Source organism: Cotesia typhae, unplaced genomic scaffold (genome assembly GCF_013202065.1).
Source record: "Cotesia typhae breed Kobodo isofemale line unplaced genomic scaffold, CoteBio_Ctyphae contig_33, whole genome shotgun sequence".
In the NCBI taxonomy this organism is placed as follows: domain Eukaryota; kingdom Metazoa; phylum Arthropoda; class Insecta; order Hymenoptera; family Braconidae; genus Cotesia; species Cotesia typhae.
This window is the reverse complement of record NW_027423741.1, coordinates 51,411-60,274: the sequence shown is the minus strand read 5'-3', so window position 1 is coordinate 60,274 and position 8,864 is coordinate 51,411. Positions and strand designations below refer to the sequence as shown.

The 8,864-nt window shown below is 24.8% G+C and overlaps 1 protein-coding gene across 3 annotated transcripts; it reads right to left on the bottom strand.

Annotated features, from left to right (window-relative positions):
• Positions 1–701: 701 nt before the first annotated feature.
• Tsp74f (Tetraspanin 74F) lies at positions 702–8,086 on the bottom strand. 3 transcript variants are annotated; one of them, XM_074241308.1, is made up of 7 exons: positions 8,068–8,086; positions 3,102–3,197; positions 2,568–2,762; positions 1,824–1,991; positions 1,370–1,462; positions 1,003–1,143; positions 702–906 (listed from the first exon to the last, which is right to left on the bottom strand). In XM_074241308.1, the coding sequence occupies exons 2-7, from the start codon at positions 3,177–3,179 to the stop codon at positions 859–861; spliced, it is 723 nt and encodes a 240-aa protein (XP_074097409.1). In that variant the 5' UTR covers positions 3,180–3,197; positions 8,068–8,086; the 3' UTR covers positions 702–858. The 3 variants fall into 3 exon arrangements, with proteins under 3 accessions (XP_074097409.1, XP_074097406.1, XP_074097408.1); XM_074241305.1 differs by lacking the exon at positions 8,068–8,086 and adding an exon at positions 7,744–8,037; XM_074241307.1 differs by lacking the exon at positions 8,068–8,086 and adding an exon at positions 3,311–3,344.
• Between the last annotated feature and the right edge of the window lie 778 nt (positions 8,087–8,864).

Sequence of the window (8,864 nt, the reverse complement as noted above, 5' to 3'; positions counted from 1 at the left end):
TCTTCTAACTTGCTCAGATTGATTTTTTGCCATTTTCCTCGCGGATGTGAAACGCGCTGCATCCACACAAATACCTATTTTTTTTTTTTTTTTTTTTTTTTTATTTTATTTTGTTTTTTCATCTCAATCATCAACTTTATCACCAAATATACATTTTTTTTTTTTTAATTTCTTATTATTAATTAGTTTTTTGTATTAACTGAAAAACTTAAAAAAAAAGAAAATTAAAAAATGGACATTTATATAAATAGTTTGAATTATAAATATCACAGACATTTATAATATTGAAATCAATAGACACCTAACTTTTTTTCGGTACGTTTAAAATGTAATAAGACAATTTTTTTAATTTAAAATTAGTTAAATGTCTGATAACTTCAATGTCATTGCATTAAAAATTTTGATTTTTTTACAAATATCTTTAATTTTTTAGTTTAAATTACATTAATAATATTTTGATATTGTTGTTATTATTATAATTACAAACAATTAAATAAGCTTCAATTATAATTATTTAAATATATATAAAGAAATCAAAATACATTGGAAAATTGAGTTTTATAAAAAAATTTAAGCTTAATAATTACTTTAAAACGGTAATTATAATTTTTACATGAAATTATGTGAGTGAGTAGTACGTAGATATTACACTTATTTATAAATACATTACCAAGAAAAAATTTAATATAATATAAGATATGTTCCAATTGATTAATGAAATATATTATGATAGTTATTTAAAATAAAAATTACTTATAAATAAATATTTTTGAATAATGTATTTGTAAGGTGGTCCTGATATTTAAATAATTTATTCATACATAAATTATTAATAATGGCTTAATAATATTGAAGATTTCATCCTATCATCCTGAATAATGCACACGAGAATATCATTCCAAAGAACTAAAATAAAAAAATTAAAAATTAATTAATTTATATAATAATTAAATAAAAATCTGTTAAACTATTAATTTTAAAAAAAAAATTTTTTTTTTTTACCATTAAAACAGCGATCGCTATTCCAGCAGCACCCATAACTGAAGCATGCTTTTGTATATACATTCTCGTTTTATTTAAACATCCGTCTTGGTAGGTGTTTGATGGATTTATAGAGTCTGTCGAATAATTGCAGTTGAAATACTGTAAAATTAAATAAATAATTATTAAAATTAAATACATTAACTTTGTATAAATATCTAGGTATTTAGTTTATCAACAGTAAGCTTGATAATCACTGGCTTACCGATCTGTAAATATTATAAATTTAATATTATTATAGATAAAAATATAATTTTATTAAAAATAATTTTATGTGTTATTATATAGATGGACTTAATAGTATAATTATTATTATTTTTATCATTACCTTGCCAGGTTCAATTTCTTTGCAGCATGAAGCCGGGATATTTGGATAAAATGTATTCCAATTACGATAGTTAGTAACACCACAGCAATGGAACTATTAAAAAAAAAAAATAAATAAATAAATAAATAAATAAAATAAAATAAAATAAAAAAAATTGTTTAATAAATAAATTATTGGTTATTATTTGAAAAAAGTTATAATTAATAAGTTTCATAAGTATGACGTATAAATAAATGGATATTGTTGAGATAAAGGAAGATGTCTATGGAAGATATATTTCTCATGAACTCATATTATATGATGTTAGTACGCCTCGAGCGGAGAAATCAGTGAAATATCGAATGCGAATATACACCATACACCACAGTTAACTTAATAATGAAAGTTATGTATGCTCTTTTCACCTAAAAAAAATTATTATTTATTGTAAGTATATACTCTTTTTTTGACTTACTGTTCTTTGAGTTGTATCCCAAGCATCATGGATATCATGTTTGTCATAAAGACGCATTGTATTTCTCATTTCCTGTTCAATTGTACCAATAACTTTGCTACGAAATACATATCCTAGAACTCCTCCAATCAGCATTATTACAAACAACAGAAATACTATGATGAAATACTGGAAAAAAAAATAAACAAAAAAAAAAAAAAAAAAAAAATAAATAAATAAATAAATAAATAAATAAATAAAAAATAAATAAATATTAGGATTAAAAAATGATTCTTAAACCATTCAATTAATAATTTCATTTTCAACGCTTTAGTTATAATGTGATATTATTATTGAAGCTTTAAAATTTATAAATTAGTATCCACGTAAAAATTGTATTAAAAAAAAAAACTAAACTACGAAACCAACAAAATAAATAAATAAAAAAAAGTATTTTTAAATTAATACTTGTAAATATTGATATTATATTGATCATAATAAAAACTTGTTTTTACATTGCAATATTAATATACTTGACAAGTAGAGATTATATGAAAAAATTATTTTCGTTTACAAAACTGTGGCTTGCAATATATCCGAGAATATTTAGTTAAATGGTTTTCACGTTCTCTCCCTTTCTGGAATAAAACACGACTAAATCTATATATATATGTTTTACTATTTTATTTGATAAAATGATTTAATTATTTTCTGATTGAACTTATACTACCAAAAAGAAAAAGATTTTTTATAGGAATAACTCACCGTAAGAAGCATGCATTTTACTTCACGAGCGGCTCCAACACACCCGAAAAACGACGACAAAATTATTAATATTCCACCAGCAAGAAGGACGTAGACAACTCCGGCTAACAAATCATTACCAACGAGAGCACTTAGATATGGTACTTTGTCGACAAATGCCCAAATTACTATTCCCACAACTGTGCATCCTCCAATCTAAATAAATAAATAAATCTATTGATTAATTGATAATTTTTTATACACTTATTGCTAAAAATAAAACATTATTTTAAATAATTTTTCTATCAAGAGATATTATTTCTTAAATAATTTTTGTTACGTCATATATCACACCTTGGCAATGATACTGAAAGAACCAGGTGTTTGAGATGTTAACCTTGGAAAGGCAGTTGACGTTATTTAAAATAAGTAAATAATTAATTCATTAAATAGCAAATTAATTACTACAAGAAATATAAATTAAATTATTTATTATCTTAACTGATAGAAAAAAAAAAAATAAATAAATAAATAAATAAATAAATAAATACTTACAAATATGATTAAATTGGCAATAAATAAAGAGTACTTCATAAAACGGCCGCAGCCATCCATCTCCGTACCATAACCCATTGCGTAATATCCGTTTGCCTGGACAAAAATAACCAAAAATTAATAAACAACCGTTGATATGTTATTTTATTAACAATTGTCAGTATTTTTAATTATTAAATTACCAAAATTTTATTCCGTAAAATACACACCTAGTAAATTATATTATTTTATGATGGTCTGTTGTATTGCGGTGGATTTGTTAAAGAAGAAAAAACAAAACAAAAATTATAATTTACAGCTGACACGAAATGTTAACTAATTTATTACCCAATTTTCTTGCCTTTTTCATTTCTTGCAATTAATTATTATGTTATAATTTATTTTTAATTATATATTTATAATTAATTTAATAAACTACCAAAAGAAAAGTAATTAAATTTTTTGGAAGATTGTCATAATGTGTGTAAACGTTATGCGGCGCCGTATATATCTGTCTAAATTCTATTCAGTGCGTGAAAATAAATTATGTAATATAAACACTAAACTGTTGAAGGAATAAAACTAAACGGTAATATTTTATCAAGGACAGATCAAACCTTTACTTTGGCTCATCCACATCTGAACGTATTTTTATTATATAATATCTAAATGAATCGTTTAACTCATGATTATCATCATTATTATGTATAAAATATATAAGATATAAAATGTAGTTGTATAGTAGCATAAAATGAGTCAATCATGAGCGTCACTCTATATTTAAATTAAATATACCGGAAAATTCTGACTATTGTTAATTTCTTCATCATATTACATTGTCGTGTCATAAAGTTACCAACGATTATTTAATAACATAATATATTATTCAACCATTATTTTATAATTCAAAGCAATTAGTCATTGTAAAAAATTATTAATCACTGATCGATTCAATGATATCATTATAACTTTCAATAAACGAAACATGATCAAGAGAATATAGTTACTCAACAATAAAATACACCTACCGACATTTTAAGAATGACAATGAATTATAATAATTTAAAAACAAAAATAATAATTATTAAGTGTAATAATGAATTCTAAAAAGTTGTCTAGTTAAAATTGATTGACACAAATATAAATTTATAAATTGATGGTTAACACCAAATAGTACCTAACAACAAGTAATATAATAAGTAACCAAGTCTTTACATTAAATTAAAATTTAATGTAATGTAAAAAGTAAGTTAGATCTATCTTTCACGAGTCCTCATTATACATGGCAATGACATCATCAGTGATTCCTACTAACCCAGATTTTAAATTTCCTTGGAATAATATTTATCATTTATCATTGATAAATCATAAATTATAAATCTTAAAACTTATTACTAAAGTACTAAAACAACTACTCTATTGAGGATAAATAATATTTTTTGTGAATAAATTTTCAAATTGTTCTAAATCAAGCAAAAATAAAATAAAATAAATGAGAAAATTATCTCAATAATAATTTATAAGAAAATCTAGTTAACTGATCCTTGACAATTTAACACAATTATCCTCTTAAATAATAATGCTTACTGCTAGCCTACGTGTTCTACATGTAGGGCTCATTTAAAAATTATAACAGAGTTCATGAACCTCACAATTGCCAAGACTTCCTCAATACAAAATTATTTATAAACGTCTTAGCTCTACGATTTAATACTTGAAATATTTATTGAATCATATCCAAAGGAAATAATAAGCTGCAAATATATATATATATATATATATATATATATATATATATATATATATATATATATATATATATATATATATATTAAAAAAAAATAATAATAATAATAATAATAAAAAAACATTTGATGATTAAAACTTTCGAATAAACCACGGTTAGAAATAATTAACTAAAAACTTATGGAAATTTTATTCAAGAGAAATCGTATTTACTAAATTATTATTTTCATCATCATCATCATCATCATCATCGATTTAACTGATGATCTGTTTAAAAAATTTTTTAATTACATACAATCAATAATTTTCGAGGCTAAATCTGCTCAATTAGAATTTTTTCATTGTTAATTATATAATTCATGAGATCATTATTGTCCTTGACCATTCTCATTTTCGCCCACAACTTGATCAATCTAATTATCTGTTATATATGTAATGCACCGGCACGGAAAGGTTGACCATTATCTACTCTATGCTATTATAATTAGATTTTCAAATAAATAGATTCTGTGTTAAATAGTTATTAAAACATTTAAAAATTTTTTAATTATTAATTTTAAGATATCAATAAATAAATAAATGTGATTTTCACTTGTATACAACCTTAGTGTGTTTTTACAAGGAGAGGGTGGGGATTATTTTTACTTCCACTTTTGTCTCTCATCTATTCTTACTGTTTTTATACATTAGTAACTACCACATTTATTTCCTTCTTTTCCCTCACCCTCTCGGTGAGGTAGATTTCTACCCCACCTTAATGCGTTCGAGGTAGCGGCTGTGGCCGACTTACAGGTACTGTACGCATTTGCCTGTGCCTGCCCATTTATAAGCTTTAGCACAGTGACCAAGGAAAACCACAGAAAACCTGATATCAGTACAGTTCGGCTACTAGAGCGACCCTCAGCGGTTGTTATTGAAATCAATTTTCTAACAACCGCTGGGGCTCGAACCCGCGCCTATCGGCACGATATCTGTACAGACTAACGCATTAGTCCGCACGGCTATCGCGGCCGACTTTAAGATATCAATATTTTACATTGGACTGAATTTGCTACAATTTATTCCTGAAAAGCGATTCATCAATAAAAATAACGTAGATAATTAATAGATGACTTGTAAATATTTTTCACGGTTATAAACTCAATAATAGTGTTCTGAACAAAAGCTCAATATTTTTTAAAAATATCAACTTGAAAACAAAATGTATAAATAGATGAGTAAAATTAACGCACGTACAAACGATTTACGAATTAGTTGCAGCAACGATTAGATACATTCACCATAATAATATTATCCATTAGCAGTACAGCGTGTTGCAGAAATGCTCTGTGCTATACACTTAACTAAAGACTCTAGTCCTTGAATAGTGTATATACAGTATAAAATAAAGAGTATAGCGAAATAAACTTAAAAATATACAAAATAATAATAACAATAAGTACATGATCGTGTAATGTAGCAATCAAAAGCATCGCCAGCATATTTGTAATTATATTCTTCTCACATAGAGTATTAACTATAAAAAGAAAAAAAAAATAAACAGAGGTCTATTCTGCAATATATTAGTATAAATGTGTGAGCACCTATCCATTAAATATATTAAATTAAATAATTGTTCTGGGCCAACAGCTGTGTTTTTTTTTTTTTTTTTTTTTTTTTTTTCCTACTTGGTTATCTGGATAAAAAATAAAATCGATAAAAATTTTGAAATTTAAATAAATAAACAAATATTACGTCATAAAAAGAAATAATGTATGAGTAAGTTAATTTTATATTGATGATATAATGCGACCTGTACTAGCAACAATCCAATCAGCCTCACTGCAAATTCTTATTCAAACTTTCCCAAGCCCAAGAAATCTTTAAACTCTGTCTTTCTTATTTATATTAACACACTCTAGTCATTTAATAAGACTTGCTTGCTCACCGTCAATCCTTTATCCTTTATATATAAATAAAATAAAATATATACATAGTCGTGGGTCGAGCCCCCAGACCCAGAATTACGACATCGTAGCCGAGGATCGAAACGCAGTGAGAACGAGTTCGCTCTTTTATTTTATTATTATTATTATTATTATTTTTTTTTTTTTTTTTTTCATGTTTTTATTTAAGATTTAATCTCTGAGTTTAGTTTTACTCACAGCGTTTTCTGTGATTCACTATTATATTATCAAGAGTGTTTAAGATACAGATAGAAAATACAAAATCATCCTCTATAGAAAGAGAAAGCTTTTATATTTTTTTTATTTTCAAATATCTTAGGAGTCGCGCAAAAATTAAATTTTGAAAAGTCAGTAAATTTTATTTTTTTCAATTTTACAGTATATATGTTAGTCAAGGTCGCCAGGTTTTTACTTTCTGTTCGTAATCCCTTAAGGTTCTCAACTGTTTTCAACAACTTCAAGTTATTACAAATTGTACATATATATATATATATATATATATATATATATAATTTTTTTTTTTTTTTTTTTTTTTTTTTACTAGAAAAACAAATTAGTTATGTTTTCTCTTTTTTTGTTTGCTTTGTACTCGATTTTTTTAAAAATTCTTATGGAGAAGATTATTGTATATATTATTTTCTTTTGGGGTATAATTAATGCTACGGTGTAAGCGAGCTAACTGATATACTATAATTACACGGTCATAAATGCGTTTATAATTTACAAACAAGTAATGTATGTTTTTGTTTTGATTTTTTTTTTCTCAACATAACGTCCTTGATGATTAGCACAAATAATATCTTAAGAAAAATTTTATTAGATATCGAATTGAATATTATTATTCGAATTAATAATATTTAAATATAATATAATATATATATATATATATATATATATATATATATATATTTTTTTTTATTTATGTTAATAATGAATAGTAATTAATTTAATAAAAATAAACAATGACTTACTTCTTTTTTTTTTTTAATTTGTTACTAATTACTGGCAAGAATAATGTCTTGCCTTTCTCGATGAAGCTGCACAATATCAACAGGTTTAGACAAAAGTCAATAGTTTAAATACACTTTCTATAATAATTAATTTAATTAATCATCAGTTGGTGTGAAATATAAAAAAAAAATTTTTTAACAGTGATATTTAATGCAGGTAAAATGTTAACTAAGTGACCACTAGTTATCAGTCTTAGTGAGTTTAATGACAGACTGAAGACATTCGACAAGTTGATACTACGGTACGAAGTGCCGGAATGAAACTGAAACAGAAAACAGTCTTACCTTTGGTCTCTACGACGTGGGACGCCGCTCAGTCCTAAGTCATCACTTTACTACATGGGTATATGTATTCCACACGCTTTTACTCTCTCCACTATGTTCACCACACGGGAGTCGTAGTTTTGCTCAACCGTGTAGTGTTCATATTTATACCTGTAGATATACACATTATACACATAAATATTAATGTTAATGTATGTGCATGTACATGTATATATATATAAATAATTGATTCTGATGATAATAGGACGGTGAGGGTGGACTTCCCCTTTTCGACCTGACATGCTTCTAATCTAGATCGTCATATACTTTAATATCGATCGGTTACAAACGATTAACACTTATTTTTATATTTACCATTTAAGATCTAAGATAATTATTAATTATCAAAAAAATTGCCAACAACAACAACAAAAGTTATTCTTAATTCTGGATAATTTAAAAATTTAAATATTAATTTAATTGTTCTGGTAGGGAAAAAAGGAACTACTAAATTTTATTATTTTCTTTGTATGTTTAAATTTGTGCTAGGATAAAAATAAGTTAGCTAACAGAGTAGTCAGCTTATCTTTGATGTTTTAATAATTTATACACGTTCATCCAGGTTTAAAAACACGTATGTCGTAATCAAGAATATGTATGTATATAAATTAATTAATAATATATCAATGCAATTTTTCTACATACCTGTTGATCATGATTCATCGTGCAGTGATTAGAATATTCCAAAGACATCACTCATGTTTGTTTACATGATTTAGATAGTTTAAATTTTAAAATAAATAAAGAGGATCATTTTT

Bases quoted from the DNA above. Each gene is read 5' to 3' on its own strand.
- Tsp74f (XM_074241308.1), bottom strand. From the start codon at position 3,179: ATGGGTTATGGTACGGAGATGGATGGCTGCGGCCGTTTTATGAAGTAC. The intron at 2,763-3,101 runs GTAAGTATTTAT...TTATTTATTTAG, and splicing joins TTGCCAATTTAATCATATTT to ATTGGAGGATGCACAGTTGT. The intron at 1,992-2,567 runs GTGAGTTATTCC...TTTTTTTTCCAG, and splicing joins TAAAATGCATGCTTCTTACG to TATTTCATCATAGTATTTCT.